General features: G+C 37.8%; 1 protein-coding gene across 1 annotated transcript; it reads left to right on the top strand.

Annotated features, from left to right (window-relative positions):
* The first annotated feature begins 1,008 nt into the window (after window positions 1-1,008).
* Window positions 1,009-19,700, top strand: LOC110451065 (mitoguardin 2-like). Its single transcript, XM_021498913.1, has 13 exons — window positions 1,009-1,087; window positions 3,297-3,595; window positions 3,999-4,187; window positions 4,753-4,847; window positions 6,486-6,704; window positions 7,514-7,626; window positions 8,116-8,188; window positions 10,515-10,601; window positions 11,892-11,990; window positions 15,316-15,450; window positions 16,564-16,617; window positions 17,148-17,264; window positions 17,663-19,700. The coding sequence occupies exons 2-13, from the start codon at window positions 3,364-3,366 to the stop codon at window positions 17,795-17,797; spliced, it is 1,548 nt and encodes a 515-aa protein (XP_021354588.1). The 5' UTR covers window positions 1,009-1,087; window positions 3,297-3,363; the 3' UTR covers window positions 17,798-19,700.
* The last annotated feature ends 5,360 nt before the right edge of the window (window positions 19,701-25,060 follow it).

A 25,060-nucleotide genomic window follows, 5' to 3' on the forward strand; every position in this document is an offset into this window, starting at 1 on the left:
TCTTTCTTTTTTCATTCTCATTTTCAAAAAACGAACAACTAAACTAATGGAAATGGGTAACTTATTGAAATTGAAAATTATGCCAGTGTTATTCACCATAATAAAAACAATTTCAGTAAGTATAATTTGGATATTGGTCGTCCAACTACACTTAGAAAGAGATTTTAAAGGTATAGTAATGTATCAGATTTTTCTTTCTCAAGGGCTTCCAAAATAATGATGAAATAAAGTTATTATTTTTTCCAAGTAAGTTACTAATTATATAATGGGATCAAAACAGAAATGCATGAGTCCCATTAAATTTAAGTAACCCTTGATACAAATTTTTAGGAAGAATGATTATAATTTAACTTCAGGATTTTATCCAGTGACAGCTCAGTGTGTAATTAGAATAAGTAAAACGGCTAAACATTAAGACTTATTTTATAATACAATGTATTAGCTCAAGACAAAGCTTCAGATAAGACAGACATCTATTTGATCCATTACAAATAACTTGATGTAACAAATAACTTTAAGTAAATATAGAAATTCAGGTGAACCTATTAAAGATGGCCTCTGTTGATTTTCAGTCCATTTTATAATTTTTATTAAAGGCAAAATGAAATTCAGAGAAATAATGATGCTTTAATTGAGACCCTCATTAAAATACCATAACAGTGTTTATGGTGTATTCACATGCACAGAAACAGAATTAATTATAAGTTAACTTCTATTTATAATCATATTAATCATAAATATAGCAAGATGCCATGAGTTAAATGCTGTTTGACTGAGACCTTGAATTACTGTCGGGGAATGATGTGCTCTCTTTAAATTGTAAAAATAAATGACAAAAATACAACATGAATCTCAATCCATAGAAACATGCCGTAGTTATATAATATAAGTACTCTGTCAAAATATAATAACTTCTGTCCGGAAGATATTTTCTTCCGGTTCTTTTATTATTCAAACATTATTTATTCGAAACTATCAAGAACTCTGTTTATTCTAGCTTTACTTGTCAGGGAGCAGTCATTGCATTTGTTTGCTGACGACAGAAGGCCATCACAATGTTGCTGAAGCTGAAACAGGAAAATCCGAGGTATTATGACAGTTACACTTTCTACCAGGCTCAGTTAGTAATGATGTCATAACACACATTTGTAAAGCCTACGTTTGGGAATTACAAAGATCAATTTACACGTAGGACTGTTTGACTTTCAACCAGACTCCTGACATGCCTGATTCAAACTCCAGTGTTAGTAGAAATCAGTGCTTGTCTCAGGAAAGGGATGGCTGTAAGGTATCCAGACAAGCACCCCACATTGTCACACATACACGTGTATATCGGTATCTTGTAGGGATGGTTGTCAGTAAAGTGAGACTGTAAAGCAATTCAAACCACTGACCTGTGGCGGTTGTGCTATGTTCTGAAACCGCCTAAAACTCATTCATATATGATATAATATGAAAAGGCAAAGCATTAAAAAAGCGTAGCTTTTGTTGATCTCTGATATTTCCTGATTCAAAATACTGCTTTCAGAATGAGATAAGATAAACTTTATTTAAAGTTGGCTAGTCGAGGAATAACAATAAAACATCAGCTCTAATGAGATTAGGACCGGCATAACAATAGGGGATTTTGTATGGTAAACTAGGAGACCTAAGATATGAATTGATAAATTGAACCGTGCCCCTGTGATCGGGGCGAGTTCGGCCCATTTTTTGTTAAAGTCTGTTCTAGGAAGTATGTCAGCACGTCCTTTTTGAACATTATTTCATTTTCCCTGTCGGATCGGATGAGCAAACGAGCCCCGCCATGGGATAAGTTCGAGTAAGTTCGGGCCCCATTGGAATCAGCTGAATTATGATGTCATAAAGCATGCGTAACGTAGATGGCCAGATACAATCCCGACCACCTGCCCGACCACGCGGGGGTTCTCCGGATACTTCATCGTCCTCCCACATTAATCTCTGCGTGCTTCCGTCAGGGCACAAAAAGTACATATTACATATTTGACGATAAATCTTAGAAAATGTATTGAGATGTTAGTTAAACTCCCCCCAAAAAAACAACAACAACATTGTAATACTTTGATGTAACTGAGATTGTCATTATATTCATATGTAATCTCAATTCCTGTTCCGTCCTGAAACACCGGATTGAATTTCAAATTTTGTGACTTTCACCGAGGTTTGACAGGTAATGATGCCAAATAAAATGTAGCAGTTACTATCTGTAACTAGTTCGGCAAAATCGGCACGCGTTGTGAAAAAAAGTAATACGTTGCTGAAAAAGAGCGTTGAACTCAGGTTGGTTGTCTGGACAATTATTGTTGATTTCGTCATAAATGAATTATCCATTGTTTCTTTTATGATTAGTGATGCATATGTAAATTATATAAAGACTATAACCAGTCTTTAAAAAAAATCAATTATTCCTTTCATATTCTCAACAAATGGAAATAAAAAGCTGATGAAATTTTAGACGATGAACAATAAATGTACATCTAACGTTGTTGACCTATTCATTGGTTTGATGCGGCTCTTTTTGAAGAGATCTCCTGGTAGAAATATTACCAGAACCTGGTTGATGACAAAAATGGCTTCAGAAAATATCCCCATTTCTATTTTTTGTGCCTGTGGCAAAAACCGAAAATTTAAAAGTCATGAAGCACCGACGGAGAGATAAAACTTGGAACTAATGTCTGTTGCATTTTTGGGTTATTTTTCATCATTCCAGAAATAACCAATGAAGGCCGATGGAGTGTGACATGGTTGTGACATCATAGTATGATAATCTCTGAACGAAGTTTCATGCCTGTTTGTATCATAATTTATGTGATAGATTTTTTTCATTCAGAATGTATATTAGTTTTTATCTAAATAAAAAAGTAATAAAACATGAGGATTATTTTCACTATATGAAGATGTTCGTGTATGGGTTGAAACAAAATTGTCTTTGCTTCAAGGATACACTTCCTGTTTCCCCACTGGACGTCTACTTCCAGACGAATTTTTTTTAAAGGCAATGTGAAGCAAGGGGAATCAACTCTGTTTACGCATGCATGTAATACCAATAATTCAAATATCAGTCAAGTGTTAGCCTAGTATAAGTGTCTACATATGTAGCTTTAGCTGCAATAACATATAGCTTCTGACGACGAGACATTGTTTATATATTGCGTTGTAAAAAAAGGCTGGATAAATGTTAGTACTAATGTAGCTTATGTGTTACTATTAATGAGCATGCCATTGATTGGTTGTAACTACCTGAAGGGTAATTGATCTCCAAATTAATGCTCTTTCAGAATTTCTCTGGAGCAACATGACTACAGGATGAATTGAAAATACAGCGGTTGTCTAAAAAAAGTGATCATGTCTTTGAACAAATTATGGTTTTTACCATTCACGGAGTTTACTCTGCCTCCAAGTCTAAGAGTTACCTCCCCTGCCCGTGTGACCACCATCAGTATCCTAGCAGTGATTGGATTGATTGTTTACTACCGCCGATGGAAGGATAAAAGGAAAAATAAATCTCGAAAAGAAGAAAGCAGGGAACAGAATGAATCTTCTTACAAATCTTCATATTCAAATAGCCCTAACGGAGGTAAGTAAGTTAAACATGTCAGTACATGTTTTATTCTCATTTAGCCATGTTAGATAGAATACTTTAACTAGAAGTATATAAACGAAATTCAGTACCGTATTTGAAGCATTAAATATTCTTTCTTAAATGATTAAAAACACCTTTCAAATGCATATATAGGAATGAAATAAATAGCTTGAGTATACTTATATTTCAAGAAAACATGGCTTCAACATTGCCCAGTATGCTGTTGTTTCAGTTACGTATTTGTGAAAGAATAAATCATGTTTCTTATTTCATCGTTATGTTTACCAGTTTTGTTGAAGATTAATTTTTATAAAACTTGTTATCAGATACAAGGAGAACTGTTCTATGGTAGCCTCTTTACCCAAATAATCTGCTCATTCATCTTTGTATGTCTCAGATGTCCTGATGGGCCGCTTGAGAAGAGCTGACAGTCCAAGTGGGAGCTCTAATCGCTCTTTGTCCTTATTACGGACCAAGTCTCTATCAGGATCCACCTCAAGTCTGGGAGCTGTATCCACCACCTCGACCATCACCCATCCTGTGGTGGACACTACCAACTATGGGCCGGTACAGCTATGTTCTCTAGGTAAGGGTATACAAGTGAGGGGTATACAGAAGTATACTTACATTTGCTCTGCATCCTTCCATTGCAATGCATTGAGAGGGCAAATGTTGTTGTGAGACTATAACAACATTTGATATTGTAATGTCAACAATCTCTTTTGTGGCATCATCAATTTCATTGTTGGCAACACTTATTTGCTGTTCAAAGAACTGTTCAAAATAACTAAATACAGCATAACAACAGCATGATATGTAAATATAAATAATGAATATTATAGCAAATATTGTTATGGTCCTATATCACACATTTCTATTGCTGACAAACTCACATAAAGACCTACCAGGCTTTATTAGGTTTGTCATCAATAGCAATGTGTGTTATAGCACCATAACAACATTTGCTAAAACATTCATTGCTTAAATATAGGCTACCTGGGTATGTCCAAGCCTTTCTACAACACTGAAAGCACAGTTTTCCTTGTTTACTGACACAAAAGTACAAGCTGGGGAGTTGGTGTAGCAATAAGAATCCATGTTGTTACCGACAAAGAAGTGTATAATGAATGGAATTCTGTCAAATGTTTTAGGGTTTGAAACCCTGCAGCTGTCTGTCAAGTACTGGGAAGATGCTATGGTGAAGTTACAGAGTCCTGATGATTCAAGTATACCAACAGCCATATTGGTAAGTATTCTATATCTACTGGAGATACATGTAAATACACCCCTGCCCCCCCCCGNCCCCCCCCCCCCCCCCCCCCCTCACAAACCAACAGCCATATTAATAAGTAATCTATATCTACTGGAGATATAGGTATATACCCACCCCCCCCTTACAAACCAACAGCCATATTGGTAAGTATTCTATATCTACTGGAGATACAGGTAAATACCCCCCCCCCCCCACAAACCAACAGCCAACTTGATAAGTATTCTATATCTACTGGAGATACAGGTAAATACCCTGCTCCTCACAAACCAACAGCCATATTGGTAAGTTTTCTATATCTACTGGAGATATAGGTAAATACCCCCCCCCCCTCACAAACCAACAGCCATATTGATAAGTATTCTATATCTACTGGAGATACAGGTAAATACCCTGTCCCTTACAAACCAACAGCCATATTTATAAGTATTTTGCATCTACTTGAGATACAGGTAAATATGTATACCCCGCTCCTCTCAAACTAACAGCCATATTGGTAAGTATTTTACATCTACTTGAGATATAGGTAAATACCCTGCCCCTAACTAACCAACAGCCATATCGATAAGTATTTTATATATACTGGAGATACAGGTAAATACCCTGCCCCTCACAAACCAACAGCCATATTGGTAAGTATTCTATATCTACTGGAAATACATGTAAAAACCCCCCTGCCCCCCCCCCCCCCTCACAAACCAACAGCCATATTGATAAGTATTTTGCATCTACTGGAGATACAGGTAAAAACGTATACCCCGCTCCTCTCAAACCAACAGCCATATTGGTAAGTATTTAACATCTACTTGAGATACAGGTAAATACCCTGCCCCTCACAAACCAACAGCCATATTGGTAAATATTCTACATCTACTTGAGATACAGGTAAATATCCCGCTCCTCACAAACCAACAGCCATATTGGTAAGCATTTTATATTTACTGGAGATACAGGTAAATACCCTGTCCCTTACAAACCAACATCCATATTTAGAAGTATTTTATATCTACTGGAGATACAGGTAAATACCCTGTCCCTTACAAACCAACAGCCATATTTATAAGTATTTTGCATCTACTTGAGATACAGGTAAATACCCTGCCCCTCACAAACCAACAACCATATTGGTAAGTATCTTACATCTACTGGAGATACAGGTAAATACCCTGCCCCTCACAAACCAACACCCATATCGATAAGTATTTTATATCTACTGGAGATACAGGTAAATACCCTGTCCCTTACAAACCAACAGCCATATTTATAAGTATTTTGCATCTACTTGAGATACAGGTAAATACCCTGCCCCTCACAAACCAACAACCATATTGGTAAGTATTTTACATCTACTGGAGATACAGGTAAATACCCTGCCCCCCCCAAACCAACAGCCATATCGATAAGTATTTTATATATACTGGAGATCTTACAAACCATCAGTCATACTGGTAGTAAAATATCTACACACTGACATTAACATGGAATGCTTATTTGCTGGGTTGTCAGTATGTCTCTGTGAATATGTCACTCTATAGACCACATTGTGTATTGCTTGTCAAACACTGGTAACTTAACTTGTTGTTTAATACAAAGTTTTGTATTTCTGATGTTTAGGATCCTGACAATATTGCCCTTCATAATCAACTCGACAAACTCCTGGAGAACGCGTACAGACTGATTGACAGTTATGAACACCAGTGTGAGCGTCAGTCAGATCGTGTGGCCTTTGACACTGCCATTGCTGCATTCACGGAGGTGGACAGGATGTCTGAGAGAAGGAGCTTGGATGCCACATCCAGCAGTGACCAGGAGTCTTTTGTGTCGGCCACTGATGTAAGGATGGGCTCCTTGGTTTGATCAGATTGATCATCGATGTCAAATTTTGTTGAAATCTATTTAATTTTCTGTTTTCTATTTCTCCTGGCCAGCAAAAATCATCATCATAACTTGTACCTGTAGCCACAAGTCACTATCAATGATGTGTACCCTTAAGTAAGTTTTAATTATCATAATGGCTTGTACTTCTAGGTAGGTAAGGATCATCATTATAACTGGCCCCGGCCAAAATCCTCATACCTTTTAACTGCTGCCACATTGTATTTTAAAGTCACAAGGGAAAGGCTATAAATTGATGAATTGGTGATTACATAGGGGGTGTCCAGCAGAGTCCAAGGATTTCCTAGACGTCACATCTCTACAATACATACCTTACTATTGTAGAACAATTGTTTGTCCAATTGATTTTGTTTATTATCTGTTAATAAAAGATGATGGATAATTTGATTATTGCAGATTTCACTTTTACATGGTGAACAGCATAAATTGTAATGGTGATTGTGTGAAATGGAGGTTAATCTGAACCAATGGGTCTTTATTGGTTATCATCCTACGTTCTTTGGAAAGGCAAGGGTTATGCTGTTTCCATTGTGTTGATCATCTATATAATTGATTTTATTTTGGCAACATTTGTGAGGAATTTTGTTTGAACTTGGTGCATAGATTATCATAACTATACTCTTGACTTGCACAAGAAAAATGTTTCACAATTTTTATAATTCCCACCCACCCCCTCCAAAATACGAAAAAATCATACATCGCTTGTTGTTTCTCTTTATACACTGGTATTTTTGTATTACCTACAGATGGCCAACTTGTCTGACTTGGAGACCCACAGAGAAATGTTTCACCACCTACCATTGTATGAAGCTGGTCTCCTGGAGCTAAAACATGGCTCTATCACTTGTAGAACTCTGAGGTAAAACACAAGTTGACGCTATGTAGACAGATGACATGAAGGTGACATCACTAAGCCTGTAGATTGGTAGAACATTTCTGTTAATGGGACATTATAATATTGTTTAGTCAACTTGATGTTTTTTACTACTAATTCCTAATCTCTTTATTTTTACTATTATAATTAGATGATTCCTAATCCCTTCCGTTGATGTATCATTTCTTCCCGCATCTAAGACCTACTTATAACTGTTTTACCTAATTATATCTAAATCAAAAGACCAGTCCACAACTCATTAAAATTATATCTGCTTCGAAATTCTGAAGTCAAGTATTGAACTGGAGGTCGTAGATGTTCTAAATATCATTGTGGTCCAACAATTTTGTCCTGAAGAAGCTCATTTTATGTGTGGGACTTGTTGAAAACTACAAACAATTACAAGAACCCTTTTTGCCTGTTATGATGTTACAACGTTAATATCGTCTGTATGATGATTATGATCTTCCACAGGACAGAGATGACACAGTGTATGTCGGACACAGAGTTCCTGGCCAAGCTTCACTGTATCAGACTAGCTCTGGATGTAAGTAATGGCACAGCTTCTCGCCAGTAATATGCCTCTGCAACAAATGTAGTAGGTGGAGGGTGTACTTAGGGGATGGGGGTCCATGATCCTACTGGAATCAGGTTGTCTGTCCATCTGTCCAAAGACAGAATATTGTCTGGACATCTTGTCTTACTGTTTTCATCTTTGAAACTCCATGGATGTAATTATCACTTTCTGTGTTTTTTTTGGATCNTGATATAACTCAGGTGACCGCTAAGGCCCTTGGGCCTCTTGTTATGGGAGTTATGCCCCTTTTGTGAGTTGCTACTCATTACAAGAGACTTCATTTCAACAATTTTTTTCACGAAGGAATAGGGGTGTTGGTTAGTCTGTGACTGACAATTCTAGTTTATACCAAAAGGAAACTTCCTTGCATCAGATCGGCTCAATATGTAAGTAATCACACAGCTTTTACTGTGTCTAGATAGCGCAGTCATAATGTCACCTTCTCTATCGCTTAAAATGTAATTCAGTTAGTTAATATTTAAACAGGCATAACCCTGATTTATGTGTCAAAGTTGCTTTCCAGTAAAAAATGTACAAACAGATTGATTTTCTGAAATATCCTTGCATCTGTACTCTAAAACTTTGACCTGCTTTGTATGTTCTCAATATCAAATGTTGTTGTGCCATAAACACCCAGCTCACTCAAATCTAGTTAAACTCTACACATTGACTCCTGGCTAACAGTGAAAGGTTAATATGCTTGAGAAGGGTATACATCCTAACCTGTTAACTGATCAGATAATTTTAGTCTGGGATTCAGATGCTGGTTTTTAGCTCACCTTGCCCGAAGGGCCAAGTGAGCTTATGCCATGGTGCAGCGTCCGTCGTCGGGTGTACGTCGTCCTTCGTCCGTCAACTTTTTCTTTTAAAACGCTACTAGTCCTTAATGGCTCAGAGGATTTTGACCAAATTTGGTCTGGAGCATCATTGGCCAAAGGGTTATCAGTTTTGTGTAAGCGAAGAATATGGTCCCCCTGGGGGCAGAGGGGCGGGCCAAATAGGGGAAAAATAGGTAAATCTTTAAAAATCTTCTTCTTCTCAACCAATAGAAGGATTTTGACCAAATTTGTTCTAGAGCATCTTTAGACAAAGGAGCCTCAAGTTTGTATAAACAGAGGGTGTGGCCCCACTGGGGGCAGAGGGGCGGGGCCCAATAGGGGAAATAGAGGATTTGTTTTCTCCTACTATACAAGTGAAGGGATTTAAACCAATTGCAGTCTGAAGCATGCTTAGGGACAAAAGAATCAATTTTGTATAAACTGAGGTGTGTGGGCCCCTTCTTTGTGGCAAATGGATGGGGCCCATTGGGGGAAATAGAGGAAAACATTAAAGATCCTTCTCCTTTTGTACCGATGAAGGGATTTTGTTCAAATTTTGTCTGGAGAATCATTGGCCAAAGGGTTCTCAGTTTTGTATAAACAGAGGGTATGACCCCCCTGAGGGCAGAGGGGCTGTGCCAAATAGGGGGAAAATAGGTAAATCTTTAAAAATCTTCTTCTTCTCAACCAATAGAAGTATTTTGATCAAATTTGTTCTAGGGCATCTTTGGACAAAGTAGCCTCAAGTTTGTATAAACAGAGGGTGTGGGCCATCTGAGGGCAGAGGGGTGGGGCCCAATAGGGGAAATAGAGGATTTTCTTCCCCTACTTTACAAGGGAAGGGATTTAAACCAAATACAGTCTGAAGCATGCTTAGAGACAAACAAAATTAATTTTCTATATATGGGCTCCCTTCTCTGTGGCAAATGGATGGGTCCATTAGGGGAAATACAGGAGACTTGTTCTAGAGAATCTTCGGGCAAAGGAAATTTAATATTTATAAATGGAAGATGTGCCCCCCCCCCAGGCAGAGAAGCAGGGCCCAATAGAGGAAATAGAGAAAAATGTNGAAAAATGTTTTCCCTTCTGTACAAATGAAGGGATTTAAACCAAATTTGGTCTGAAGCATGCTTAGGGACAAAAAAATCAATTTATTTAATTTGTATAAAAACATGGAAACTCATTTTCTTGGTGTCTTTCCCTCCAAAACAGATTTATATGTAGTTCTTCTTGCAACTTTGTTTATTGTACTCCTTTGATAAACCTGTATGGTACTCAGCAGGTTTTAAATTGTGGGCCTTTTGTATTATAGCGCTCCTGTTCAAAGACAAACCAAAGCATTTTGGTTAGAGTGTCATTACCTGTCATTCACTTTTGGACACCAAACGTTTCTATAAAACTCTTTCATTGCAAAAGATAATTCCTTTTTTTGATGGTACATTTTTGAAGAATCTCATTTATTTTTATTTCAATTTTAGGTGGTATTCCAGAACCAAGAAAATAGGAGGTACTTTCATCAAATGGGTCAGCAGATTTTGGGAAGTTTCCTGATAAAAGCTGATAGAGTAAGTGATCTTATTAGAAAGGTCCATTTTTCCTTTCCTGTGCAACCATCTGGCTGTGCTACTTATTTACTGAACAAAATTGTTTCTACATTCCACCAGTTAATATATAGGTATACTGCTGATGTTATATGGGGCAAAGAAGTAATTCCAACAGTGTGGACAAGTTTAGGGTGTCAAATTTTCGCAGCGATCCGCTCCTTCATCAAGACACAGTGAAACAGAACGGTTACATGTACATATACATCATATTACAAGAAGATAGAATTGATATACTATAATTGAAAATAGAGCTATTGTATTAAACCAATAGTCCCCTAAAGACAGCAGTTAATAAGCTGAGAGCATCANGTCCCCCATCCATGAGTAGGGGCATTTATGTCTTACAGACATTTTCTAGTTTAAGTAGGTTCCCTGTGATCTTTAGCTATGAAAGTTTCATTTTAAGACTGTTCAGAACAACAAGATGTTGGCAAGACAGACATGTTGACAGTTTAAGTTTGTTGTTGTTATTTCTCAACAGAGATATGTTTTTTTTCAAATTTGTTATGTATGTTTCATGTGAACCTGAGTTGTGAAAGTTTCCTTTTTGGACTGACCAGCAGGACAAGATGGGTGCCAGGCAGTAGTTAGATGTTGATGGTTAACACTGTTATCACTAAATCTCACAAAGTTCAACAGGAAGTGCCCATTTGCATGTTCCATTTTTGAGCTTGGAACTGCTTGATTGGAAGAAAAATATGGCTATCAGAAATCTCGCTTGTTCTACTTTCTACTCATTTCTATTCTTCTAAATAGGCCAAATAACAACCTCACTTTAAAAGGACAATGTCCAATCGCACATGCTAATACTGTAACATTATTTCTATCAGTCCATCAGATAGCAGAAAAGACTACTTCAGATAAAATGTATGAAGAGTTAATGGAAATCTTACAACAGTGGGTGCCAAGATCCCAGGAGAAGTAATTCGTTTTATCTCTCTTTCTTGAGAAAAATGGAGGAATATTTCTCAAATTTCTCACATAGGTTCTCCTGTGATCGTAAGTTATGATCAGATTTCTAATTCCCGTTTCATTTCAGATTTCTCCAGTATTTCTCAAGAAAGAGAGGTAAAAAAATACTTGAAACTTCATTACAGGATTTTAATACCCACTGTTGGGATCTTTTGTATTGTTTCATAACTTAAAAAACCCATCATATTGTTAAGCAGTCCTTTTATTGTTATATGATGAGCTTCTAGGCAGTGCAAAGGTGTATCTTTTACATTACTATATTCTCTGTCTTCACAACAGGACGCTGATGACTTCAATCAGGCCTTTGCTAACATGATGGACTTTGTTGGAGATGTAGGTAACTGGGGCACCATTGAGGAGGAGCTGAGAGGACGAGGGGTAAGCTTTGGGGACAATCTGGTAAGGGATTTGGGTACAGGGATTTGGGACAATCATTTAAGAGCTTGGGAAACCAGGGGTAAAAGGGTAAAGGGTACAAGAAAAGGGTGCAAGAGGGCAAGATTTAGATACTGAGGGATCAGTGACCCTGAGAGGGCAATGTGTAAATGCTGACTTGATAAAGGGATTACAGGTTAAGACTGAGGAACAGGGGAAGTAACTGTGGAGATGAAGGGTAAAGGCTTAGGGGCTGGGATAGGAACTGTGGAGATGTAGAGTAATGGCTGAGTGCTGGGGTAGGAACTATGGAGATGATGGGTAAAAGCTGAGGGCTGGGGTAGGAACTATGGAGATAAAGGGTAAAGGCTGAGGGTTGGGGTAGGAACTGTGGATATAAAGGGTAAAGGCTTAAGGGCTGGGATAGGAACTGTGGATATAAAGGGTAAAGGCTTAGGGGCTGGGGTAGGAACTGTGGATATAAAGGGTAAAGGCTTAGGGGCTCGGATAGGAACTGTGGATATAAAGGGTAAGGGCTTAGGGGCTGGTGTAGGAACTGTGGATATGAAGGGTAAAGGCTTAGGGGCTGGTGTAGGGACTATGGATATAAAGGGTAAAGGCTTAGGGGCTTGTGTAAGAACTGTGGATATAAAGGGTAAAGGCTTAGGGGCTTGTGTAGGAACTGTGGATATAAAGGGTAAAGGCTTAGGGGCTCGGATAGGAACTGTGGATATAAAGGGTAAGGGCTTAGGGGCTGGTGTAGGAACTATGTATATAAAGGGTAAAGGCTTAGGGACTTGTGTAGGAACTGTGGATATAAACGGTGAAGGCTTAGGGGCTGGTGTATGAACTGTGGAGATAAACGGTAAAGGCTTAGGGGCTCAGATAGGAACTGTGGATATAAAGTGTAAAGACTTAGGGGCTGGTGTAGGAACTATGGAGATAAAGGGTAAAGGCTTAGGGGCTGGGGGATGGAATGTGGGGATAAACGGTAAAGGCTTAGAGGCTGGTGTGGGAACTGTGGAGATAAACGGTAAAGGCTTAGGGGCTCGGATAGGAACTGTGGCTATAAAGGGTAAAGGCTTAGGGTCTGGTGTAGGAACTATGGATATTAAGGGGAAAGGCTTAGGGGCTGGGGGATGGAATGTGGGGATAAACGGTAAAGGCTTAGAGGCTGGGGTAGGAACTGTGGAGATAAACGGTAAAGGCTTAGAGGCTGGTGTAGGAACTATGGATATAAAGGGTAAAGGCCTAGGGACTGGGATAGGAACTTTGGAGATAAATAACAAAGGCTTAGGGACTGGGATAGGAACTGTAGAGATAAAGAATAAATGCTTAGGGACTGGGATAGGATCTGTGGAGATAAATAATAAAGGCTTAGGGACTGGGATAGGAACTTTCGAGATAAATAACAAAGGCTTAGGGAGTGGGATAGGAACTGTAGAGATAAAGAATAAAGGCTTAGGGACTGGAATAGGAACTGTGGAGATGTAGAGTAACGGCTGAGTGCTGGGGTAGGAACTATGGAGATGATGGGTAAAAGCTGAGGGCTGGGGTAGGAACTATAGAGATGATGGGTAAAAGCTGAGGCCTGGGGTAGGAACTATGGGATGTAGAGTAAAGGCTGAGGGTTGGGGTAGAAACTATGGAGATGTAGAGTAAAGGCTAAGGGCTGGGGTAGGGAATGTGGAGATGTAGAGTAAAGGCTGAGGGCTGGGGTAGGGAATGCAGAGATAAAGAGTAAAGGCTTAGGGACTGGGATAGGAACTGTGGAGATAAAGAATAAAGGCTTAGGGACTGGGATAGGAACTGTAGAGATAAAGAATAAAGGCCTAGGGACTGGGATAGGAACTGTGGTGATAAAGAATAAAGGCTTAGGGACTGGGTTAGGAACTATGGAGATGTAGGGTAAAGGCTGAGGGCTGAGGAAGGAACTGTGGAGATGATTGTTAAAAGCTAAGGGCTGGGGCAGGAACTATGGAGATGTAGAGTAACGGCTGAGGGCTGAGGAAGTAACTATGGAGATGTAGGGTAAAAGCTGAGGGCTGGGGTAGGGAATGTGGAGATAAAGAGTTAAGGCTGAGGGCTGGGGAAGGAACTGTGGAGATATAGAGTAAAGGCTGAGGGCTGGGGTAGGGAATGTGGAGATGTAGAGTAAAGGCTGAGGGCTAAGATAGGAACTGTGGAGATAAATAATAAAGGCTTAGGGACTGGGGTAGGAACTATGGAGATAAATAATAAAGGCTTAGGGACTGGGTTAGGAACTATGGAGATGTAGGGTAAAGGCTGAGGGCTGCGGAAGGAACTGTGGAGAAGATGGTTAAAAGCTAAGGGCTGGGGCAGGAACTATGGAGATGATGGGTAAAAGCTGAGGGCTGGGGTAGGAACTATGGAGATGTAGAGTAACGGCTGAGGGCTGAGGAAGTAACTATGGAGATGTAGGGTAAAAGCTGAGGGCTGGGGTAGGGAATGTGGAGATAAAGAGTAAAGTCTGAGGGCTGGGGAAGGAACTGTGGAGATGTAGAGTAAAGGCTGAGGGCTGGGGTAGGGAATGTGGAGATGTAGAGTAAAGGCTTAGGGCTGGGGTAGGGAATGTGAAGATAAAGAGTAAAGGCTGAGGGCTGAGGTAGGAACTATGGAGATGTAGAGTAACGGCTGAGGGCTGAGGAAGTAACTATGGAGATGTAGGGTAGAAGCTGAGGGCTGGGGTAGGGAATGTGGAGGTAAAGAGTAAAGTCTGAGGGCTGGGGAAGGAACTGGGGAGATGTAGGGTAAAGGCTGAGGGATGGGGTAGGGCATGTGGAGATAAAGAGTAAAGGCTGAGGGCTAAGATAGGAACTGTGGAGATGTAGGGTAAAGGCTGAGGGCTGGGGTAGGAACTATGGAGATGTAGGGTAAAAGCTGAGGGCTGGGGTAGGGAATGTGGAGATAAAGAGTAAAGGCTGAGGGCTGGGGTAGGCACTGTGGCGATGAAGGGTAAAGGCTTAGGGCAGAGGTAAGATCTATGGTGATAAAGGGTAAAGGCTGAGGGGCTGAGATAGGAACTCAGGAGATAAAAAGTAAAGACTGAGGGGCAAGGTTATGAACTCCGGAAATGATTGTTACACTGGGTAAGAGTAAGAACTGATGGGTCTTCAGGAGACAAGGGATAATAATTGGCAACTATTAACACTAGGTAATGGCATAGGGGAATAAAGCAAGAAATGTTCTGATGCAAATTTACATTCCACCAATGTGTCTTGTCAGTTGTAAAAAAATCTGCTAAATACATAGTTTGAAAAACTTTTAAGTTAATTAAGATACTATATTATTTACTTTTTAATTGCAGGTAAAATGTTTCTCCTTTTATGACATTGTCCTTGATTTTATCCTGATGGACGCATTTGATGACCTTGCCAATCCTCCATCGTCTGTCATCACTGTGGTACAGAATCGCTGGCTGTCAAATGGCTTTAAAGAAACGGTAAATTGCTTTTAGAATCTGATAATTGTTGGCGTAGATAAAACCATATTTCAACAGAGATGAAAACAACCTTTAAATAGTTATATTGCAATAGAATTACCATTTAGTGTCTCTTCAAACATCTGGAAATATTGATAATAAATGTTTAATGATATCATGGTAAATAAGTTTTTTTTTATCAGAATGTATAGTAATTCATTAACAAGTTCCTGGAACAGGAATGTCTAATTGGATAAGCTCAGCAAAAAGTTGTGCTTTTGGGCGAAGTGGTTTATCTGGTAAAACCACATATTAATAATAATACCTCTCTTCCAATTCTTGTGAAAGTATTATTAGCTCATCTGATCTGATGGACCAAGGTCAGCTTATACTGTATGTGACATCTGTCATCTGTAATTGTCAGTTGGCAAATTTCTTCAAAAATCTTGTTCGAACCTCAGAATGGAATTTTATTTAATTCTAATGGAAACACCCTTAAAGAGTGGGGATTCGCAATTGTAAAAATTGAGGGGCTGACCTCTGGGGGGGGGGTTGCCGGATGAGAGCTAGGCCAAGGAAGGTGTAAATTAGTTGAATTGCTTTCAACCATATTTGATTAGAAGCATTTTCTAGGGATGATGATTTAAGCTGTATAAAAATAGGTGCTGATCCCCTAAGGGACAGAAAGGCATGGCAATAAAATGGGTCATATGGCCAAATTGCATTTTACAACTTCTTCTATGGAACTATAGTACAGGTACCAACCATATTAGTTTGAAAATATTCTCAGGTGTTGATAATTAAAAAATACGCAAACAGAAGGGCAGGGCCAAAAAGAGGTTATAATTTTGAGTTTTGGGGAGATCTACACTCTGTAATTAAATACCTGCTTGCTTGCTACCTAAGTTTTTCCCAGGGCTGGCCAGTCCCCTGGTGACTTAAACCCTAAATCAAAACTCAGAAATAGAACAACAGAAACTTCCTTGGACCTAAAGAATCAGTTCTATACAGCATGAGATTTGCAAACTGCTTAAATATCCAGGTGGGCAATGATTTTTGTACGCAATGTATCGCCAAATCAGCTCAAACAGTACAGTTCAAACATTGAAGAACATTTTTTTTGTTACTTTGTAGGCTCTAGCGACGGCTGTTTGGTCAGTGTTAAAGGCCAAACGACGGTTACTGAAGGTGAGTTGCATGGCCATAAAAGTATGAGTTCTATGAGGCCATTGTAGCATGTACATGAGGGTAAACTAGTTAAATCTGATGCTTTACTCAGTTGTCAATCAAAGGTAAGCATCCCTTAGGTCTGGGCTTCTGAAGAGCAATGAAAGGAGAGCAAAAGTCCTTTTGTGTGTACCTATATACCTGTATCTGTCCTTATCATATTTTCCCTTCAGGAAGCATGATGGGTAGCCTTTGGGACTACAACATTGTCACATCAGTAAGATGAACAAGACCCAACAACAATACCGGGGGGTTCATATAGGACATAATAGCTCTGTTAATCAAAATATTTAATGGCAAAAAAAATACTTCAGGTTGATGTTAAACTAGTGTGTCGAAACCATTTAATGTATTTACTCATCACTGGTGTAAAGAAAAGATATCTTTTGTACAATCTTGTTCTCAGCAAACTTTTATACTTTTACGTGTAAATTTTGTCTTGTTTTGTTCTTGAAAGAAATGAATTTAAATGAGATTTGTTTTATTCCCAGTTTTCAGACGGGTTTATATCAAAGTTTTACTCCATAACGGAGCACACCAGTCCAGTATTGGCGTGGGGCTTTCTGGGACCAGAGTCGGAACTCAAAGATCTGTGTTACTGTTTCAAAGTAAGAACTCACTATGTATTTTATTGTCTTAACTCATGTAAGGGGAATGATTTCAGGCCCCCAATCCTGAAACCCCTTGATTTCTTTGAGTAATAAGAGGTCAGAACGGTTAAATAAATAACAGTAATATATCAGGAAGTTAGGAATTATTAAAACTATTATATTAAAATTATTTAAACATATTTCATTGTTCATAATGAACAATGGATGGAACAAATTTTCCCAACACAACCAATTTCAACTTTTTGATTCTGTTACCTTATCAATTTATACATGCTGATTCTATAATGCATCCATCTGATATACCCTTTCCTTTCTTACTGACATTGGCTCTATCAAATTTCAGATTATTAAGTTTTAGATATTAATGTTCCTACATTTTGCTTTTTTAATTTCAGGATCTGGTTTTAGGATTGATAAGAGACATTTTTAGTTTTGAGAAATCTCGTTATACGACTGTTGAAGCTTTGGGTGAAGACATAGTAAAGTCGACAAGACAGCGTATGGAGGATGCTTCCAAGTTGTTAGCGTAAAGATGACCACATCATCAACATGTCTGTGATACTTGTTTACACACTGTCTACACACTGTCTACACAACACTGACGAATCAGAAAATTATAGTCCAGATATTATAGCATGTCCAGATATTATAGCATGTCCAGATATTATAGCATGTCCAGATATTATAGCATTTAACCTCCTTGAAAATATAATGGGAGGTGTTCACCATTAGATCTGGAACACGTTGGTCAATACATCTTAATGTAAATGGCATTTCCTCGAAGTGGTGCACTCACATACAACAATTTAATAAACTTTCAAGCTTTAGTTAACCTTATTTTTAAATTATAGTTGCAGAAATGGGCATATCGCTTGATGTGTATTTACATTTAGATTCACATCAGCCCCACCAACCAGTTTGCTTCTATCTCATATAGATAGTTTGTCATTGCAATGATTCTCATTCAATTTTTTGGGTAAATTTAAGATGAACTTTTGCTGTCTCTTGGTATACTTTTGATTTTCTATACTCACTGGTTCACAAGAGTTAGGCATTACACTTGGTATTACATAATTGGTCAAGTATATGATTTCAATTATTTTCTAGATTTAAAAAGGAGTGGAAAAACATTTTTTCCTCATTTAAGTAAGAGATGTTGGATGTTTTTCTGTTATAATATTAATATCAATCACTGTATAAAAAACCTTTTGTGATTTGTTTTATGCTTGGGCACTAAATGCCTACACCTAAACTAATAGGGCTCATAAAATGAATTGCAGCTTAGCCTCCTTATATACATATGTGCTGAAGCCATTGTAATCATGATAAAACTTTCAAATGAATTCCTGTATTTGGTATTTGCATTCTTGTTGATGGTGTATAGGGTTAAGAAATGTTTATTTTTTTTGTCAAATTCTAACTTTAACAAATCATTCAACGAGGCACCGTTCTTGTCTGATTTAAAATTTTAATGAAGTCAGACCTTAGTAATTTGGGGACTTACATTTACCCCAAAAATGTATCCAACTGCTAGGCCTTTTATTTATTATGTATATGTGTTAATTTTAATGATTCATAAAAACGGCAGTAAGGGTAAGAAATTAGGAGGCAAAGTACAATCTTCAGTAAAAGTTATAGACTGGGAATTCTTCCTCCACATTGCATGTTCTACAATCCTTTGGTTAAATAATGTATTTGATCCATATGTCAACTGAAGGCAGTATTTGTAGAGGCAAAATCTTTCAGACTATTTAAGTTTAATATTCTGGCCTTGAAAATCATTGCCATGTTGTTATTATTAGACATCAGATCACTAGGATTGTCCCTATTTTTAGCTCACCGGGTCCGAAGGACCAAGGTGAGCTCATGCCATACCGTGGCATCCGTCGTATGTACGTCAACAATTTCTTCAAACGATTCTTCTTCTTAACCACTGATTGGAATTTAACTAAATTTGACTGGAAATATCCCTAGGTGGTGGGGATTCCAAATTGTACAAATGGTGGGGCTGACCCCCCAGGAATCTGAGGGGCGGGGGCAAAAGGAGTCAATTAGGCTATATTGCTTTAAACGACTTCTTTTCTGGAACTAAGAGATGGATATCAACCATATTTGACTGAAAACATCCCTAGGTGGTGGGGATTCCAAATTGTACAAATAGTCGGGCTGACCCCCCAGGTGGCCGAAGGGCGGGCCAAAAAGGTTTATTTGGCTATATTGCTTTAAGCAACTTCTTCTTTGGGACTAAGAGATGGATATCAACCTTATTTGACTGGAAGCTTCCTTAGGTAGTGGGAATTCAGAATTGTACAGATATGGTTGGGCTGACTTCCCAGGGGGCCGAGGGGCGGGGCCAAAAAGGATTATTTGGCTATTAGTTATTACTTGAAATGGTTGAGATCCCCACCCTATAACCATATATATAAATGCTGAGTATAAAGAGATGAATGCACATATGCTTCCAGGATGGCCTTGGAGTCTGGTCCCACCCTTCGGGAGATAGTCCCTGGGTCACAACTTTGAAATGGTTGAGATCCCCACCCCAAAACTATATATACAATTGTTTGGCATAAAGAGATGAATGCAGTCATGATATTAGAATTGACCCTGGGGTCTGCCCCACCCTTGCAGACTTAACTCCTTGGTCATCTCTTTGAAACGGTTGAGATCCCCACCCCAAAATTATATATACAAATGCTTGGCATAAAGAGACAAACTCAGTCATGATATTAGAATAGACCCTGGGGTCTGACCAAACCCCTAGGGACCTTGTTTCTGAGTCACTGCTTGGAAACAGTTGAGATTCCGATCCCAAAACCAAACAAAAAAATGCTGGGTATGAAAATTCTAATACAGATATGCTACAAGGATTGGCCTAGGTGTCTGGCGTCTGGCCCATTCCCTTGGATCTTATTTGGAGAATATTTTGCCATGATTGCTTAGATATCCAGGTGAGCGATACAGGCCCGCTAGGCCTCTTGTTGAAATGAACACATTTATACCGCTGGGCGTGATATGCGGAAGCAGATAATAATTTGTCTGGTAATTAAAAGTTGCCTCAGGTGTTGACTTGGAATCTCTAGCATCAAGTTAGTGTCTATATAATAAGAAAGACAGATTTCCAGATCATTTCGGTTCTTTTTAGAAAGATTTTTTGATTTGAGATTCATATAGGAAATTATTATTAATATACTGTTCCAGAATTAAGGGGTGGAAGACAATTTAAAAAGAAATGTACAGGTAGTAGGTAAATTAAGACTCGGGGTGGTAGAGTGGCTAAGTGGAGAGCACAGTTGTCTGTCACTAAGATAGGTGTGGTTTGGTTCTCCAGTCAGATATGACAGGCGCTTGGTCAGCTGCACAACCACATACATTTTCTTTGGTTACTCCAGATTCCTTCCATATGAAGACTCCCTACCCACTTCCAAACAAGACAGCAAGAGTGACAAATATAAGTTGATTAAACTTATTTCATAATTGGTGTAAAATGACAAAGGACTCTAAAATCACCGGTAGATACACTGAAAAACAGGTGTGAACTTAATTACTAGTGGTTGACAGGCTCTATATTCACAGGTAGATACATTGTATACCTATAACCTATCAAATAATGTGTGTTGTGTGTAATATATTCTGTGAAAGATTTGTTAGACTGTTAACTTTTTATTTTTACATCATGGTTCATACCTAAGTGTTGTATATAAGCGTTCTGGTACTGTATAACTGATACTAAAATTAAATTTTCATAAGTGTGATTTAACATTAAAGTGATCATGTAATTACATTAGCATTTGCTAATAGAATCTGTTATGGTTACCATAAAATACACTTTTGTGTGTGATATCTATTGAGTATTGTGTATGATCAGTTGTTATCTCTAAGGAAGAAAATATGTCAATGTACTTACTGACAGGTTTGACTTCATTGTGTATAATATCAGGTACACCGTACTAGGTACTGTGAATGTGAAAAATACAATAAGCATAATAGAAGCAACCAATTACCTGGTGAAATGTAGTAACACTTTGTATGATGTGAACTTCATTTAGCCTTCATAAATCTACAATAATATAGGAGAGACTTCATATTCAAAACTTTTTGATGCATTATCTGTTATTTGTTTTAATATATTTACTTCTAATTTAGTCAATTTTCATACTGTCTCATAATTTAAATTTAATTCTGCATAAAAAGGAAAATACATAAAATTCATAAAGGGATTATATGTTGGTCTGTAGCCGTTTTGATTGGCTAGTGGGTCACTTAATCCTTCTGGTTCTTATCTCAATGTTTGAAAATTTAAAACAGACACATCCATGGATTTCTAGTGAGAGTGTAGAGTAACCATGAGTTTAACCATACAATGATGTGGTTTTGTGGCCACTTTGTTACACATGGTACGGGAATGTGGGAATGAACATTAAGATATATTAAAACAGCTGGTCATCCTGAGCAAATTGTGCCACTCTGTCTGCATTGGTTCATTTAGTACATGACAAATGCAAAATTGCATACATTATCATTATATTTATTATTTATTCATTAAAGGACTGGTATCAATATGAATATATATGTGATTACTTGTAACCAATATTCTGAATAATAGTGACATTTTTTCATTTCATGCCTATTCTTTTTAGCATGCTCCGTCATCTTCTGAATGTTTTTTTTTGAATTTGTTTGTTTACTTGATTGTTTTTGTTTGCAATAGTAAACTTAGGATCTCAAATCTTATGAACATTGATATTATAGAATTATTTAAACTGATGTGTAGATTACCATTTGATCTACTGTTGTATACATATACCATTACATGGCCATAATACTTCACTAATTTATGCCATTAATCAACTATTAATTTCCCATTAACAGCATCAATAATAATCATGACTTTAAAAACGTATCCATGCATCGTTATTTGCAAACTTAAATGACAATCGTATTTATCATCATTAAAACTCAGACATTTAAGTGGTTCATTTAATGGCCATTATATAATCAAAGAGCAGGATTAATGATTTGGTTTAACAGGTTCATGAGTTAGTTGTTAATGGGAAGTTAAAGAGAAATTTAATGGAAACTGAATCATGCCAACAGTTAACTTGTGTGAAGGATACTGGCCTGATCTATATATATACCATTAGTATGATGTTAACATTTTAGAGGACAGTATGCCTTTTTGTTAATACTATTATTAGTAGTGTCTGTGATCGTTCTCTCACTCCACTGATTGGCTGATGGGACACAATTCTGATAAAAGATTTAATGTTGTGTAAAATCGATAAGATCTTTTAGAAGTTCAGAAATAGATGTGTTTTCTCTGTTCAAAGATTTGATTGAGTGTTTTGTATTGAAATGACATGTGTAAGTTTGTATAACTTTTTTTTGAAATTGTCTATAATTTGTCATCTTGTAATTAATATAGGTCATAAAGCCCATTCTTACATTAGTAAGTCATAATTTAGTACTTCAGTTCAAGGCCAATCTATTACCTTAATCATACAATGGCTCATTGATATTTTCATAGTCAGTGCTATATTTTAAAATGGTGATTTTGTGAGCCACTCTACTTTTGTGTGTAGTTCTTGAAATCGTACAACTGAAGAATACAAAGCATTCACTATATTGCTGCAAATGGAATCGATAAAGAAGTTTTGTTCATCCATATTTGTTGCACGCAAATTAATGGACTTGACACAATTTATAGTCTTTAAATGATACTAACCCAACAAGTTCAATCGGGACAATAGTTGTAATTTTTTTAGATTCTCAAAGCGTTGTCTTACCTTACACCTAAAAATGGTTTGTAAGTGTTAACCTTAATTTATTTACTCATAGGGGTTTAGGGATAAGCAATTAATTTCTAACGTTAATATTTATATATAGGTGTTAAGTGTTATCACTTTTATTTACGTCGGTGAATACAGTATAGGTATTCAATGTTAACACCAAATCATATACGTTAGTTTACAGGTGTTATCCATAAACCCTATGTACTAACTTTAATATACAAGAAAACAAAAGAAATGCTAAATTAACAACATGTTCAAGGTAGATAACATCTCAAATACAAAAACGTGTTTTATGTCTCGCTTGTGAACGACGCTGCAAAGGCAAAGCATAGTTGTGACATTTCTGGCGGCACTGTCAATGTGGGGTTTCCCTCTATTTCTCCAAACGTAGAAGTGGTAGACCAAACTATGAGTCTAGAAACTGCTGAAAATAGTTAATTGCTTTCGGTTCCCAGGCTTTTCCCTGAAGGTGTAGTGTATTGCTGTGGTCGGGCAAGCCACCAATATACGGAACTTGCCGCTACGATTGAACGCTAAACAAACGACGGTGCAGAAATCAGATCTGGCAGCCAATGGCGTTATGTTTCAGCAGGCAAACGCGCAACCTCACTATACTGGAATCAGCTTGTCCGTCCGTAGAAATATTTTTTCTGGACATCTCCTTCTACAGTAATGGACCGATTTCAACGAAAATTTCCAGATATGATAACTACCGCATGAAGTTGTGCATCAAGGTATTATTTTATCATTCTGACCCTTTTGAGCTCACCTTCCCGAAGGCCGTTGCCAACATCTTTGGAATCAGGCATACCGAATGATGACAAGGCGGCGTCATTAGCCAGAAACACTGGGTGAGCTGCGCACTACGTTACATGACAGGCAGCATATCCCTATAGCATTTATCAATCGCCTAATATTTACTTAATGAGTTGGTAATGTCAGGTCTTTGTCAACAAAAGAGGGTCGTTTACATGATGCTTGTCTGCTGTAAGGATTCGTCATTACGGTAGTGAAGTTAGTCCAAGATGGTGCATTAAGACTTTTCTGTGTTCGAGAATTATTGGACAAGGGGTCTAAACATCGCAATCGATTTTTATATATTTTGCTAAAAGAATAATTATCCCTATTAAATTTAAACATGTAATTTTTCTTTATAGTCAGTCAATAAATATAAATTTGGGTATTAATTTTAGAATCCTAAAGGCGTTACGTGTGAATGGAGCAAAGTGTATTACGCACAAGCAGATATATATCTGTGCTACATGTCTGTCAGTGTATTGTCATGTTCTCTACCCGTGATACTGTGTAGCGCATGCATGATTGATTCTGAAATTGCACGGGTTTGCCCACTTATGCAGTCTCATCTGGCCGCTTTTCGCGTCAGTTGACACTGGGTAGCCGGCCAGACAACACCACTAACCGCCTTCGTCCCTGGTAAGTCTTGTGCTGTGTCATCTTATTCCGACCATACTCTTTTTTTGATGATGTTATATGTTTGATGTCCTTTTTAAAATATCTTTGTCGTTGTTTAGTTTCTATGCGATGTTAAATATTGCACATGAACCTGCCTGTTTGAGTGGAAAATTTCCAAAGAGCTCGTAAGTTACACGTGTATAGTTTAACACTAACGTGATAGTATAGGCATGGGGTTAACTATCTGATTCAAATGTCACGAACAGATAAAAGCCACATAATTAACTATATTGACTGCGTTTGCTACCCGAATATCAGCTTCATTTGAATATTCATTTGGAGGTTTCGATGTGATGTTAAATATTGCACATGGATCTGCTTGTTTGAGTGGAAAATCTCCATAGAGCTCGAATATGACACATTATATATTAACACTAACGTTGTTATATAGGTCTGTCACGAAATCCCTTTGGTGAACGACTTTAAACAATATGCCACATAACTAAAGGCTAGCATTGAGTTTTACCTATTTGTTTCACATTTTATGGGTGCTATTTGGTTATGTTACTGCGTTTAGCTCAGACTTGT

The sequence above is a fragment of the Mizuhopecten yessoensis genome, unplaced genomic scaffold (genome assembly GCF_002113885.1).
Source record: "Mizuhopecten yessoensis strain PY_sf001 unplaced genomic scaffold, ASM211388v2 scaffold5789, whole genome shotgun sequence".
NCBI lineage: Eukaryota > Metazoa > Mollusca > Bivalvia > Pectinida > Pectinidae > Mizuhopecten > Mizuhopecten yessoensis.

Coding starts and splice junctions, on each gene's coding strand:
- LOC110451065 (XM_021498913.1), top strand. CDS start 3,364: ATGTCTTTGAACAAATTATGGTTTTTACCATTCACGGAGTTTACTCTG. Junction 6,705..7,513: donor CTTTTGTGTCGGCCACTGAT/GTAAGGATGGGC, acceptor TATTACCTACAG/ATGGCCAACTTGTCTGACTT. Junction 10,602..11,891: donor TCCTGATAAAAGCTGATAGA/GTAAGTGATCTT, acceptor TCTTCACAACAG/GACGCTGATGACTTCAATCA.